Source organism: Haliaeetus leucocephalus, unplaced genomic scaffold (assembly GCF_000737465.1).
Source record: "Haliaeetus leucocephalus isolate CR32 unplaced genomic scaffold, Haliaeetus_leucocephalus-4.0 Scaffold751, whole genome shotgun sequence".
NCBI lineage: Eukaryota > Metazoa > Chordata > Aves > Accipitriformes > Accipitridae > Haliaeetus > Haliaeetus leucocephalus.
In genome coordinates, this window is record NW_010973187.1 from 5,732,763 (window position 1) to 5,733,035 (window position 273).

At 73.6% G+C, this 273-nt stretch overlaps 1 protein-coding gene across 1 annotated transcript in view; it reads right to left on the minus strand.

Annotated features, from left to right (window-relative positions):
• CDHR3 (cadherin-related family member 3) overlaps positions 1–198 on the minus strand; it is a 64,130-nt gene extending 63,932 nt beyond the window's left edge. Inside the window, exon 1 of the mRNA XM_010581095.1 lies at positions 62–198. Within this exon, the coding sequence (XP_010579397.1) occupies positions 62–198 (137 nt within the window). The remainder of the gene's footprint in view (positions 1–61) is intronic.
• Positions 199–273: the final 75 nt, after the last annotated feature.

Below are 273 nucleotides of genomic sequence, written 5' to 3' on the forward strand. Positions count from 1 at the left end.
GCGGGCATGCGCGCTGGGCGGCGGGGAGCCCGATCTGATAGGGAGCAGGGGCTGACACTACCCCCGTGTGGGCGGCGGAACGTCCCGAGGATGACGTGCGGCGTTCTCGAATCCCGTGTCTCGCTCGCTCGCTCGCCGCCGCCGCCGCCGAAGGAAACGGGAAAAGCAACAAGGAGGCAGGAGCAGGCGCGGCGCCATGGCGGCCCTGGAGCGGCCCGTGCCCAGTCCCGAGGCGTTCCTGGGCCAGCCCTGGGCCGCCTGGGTGCGGGAGGC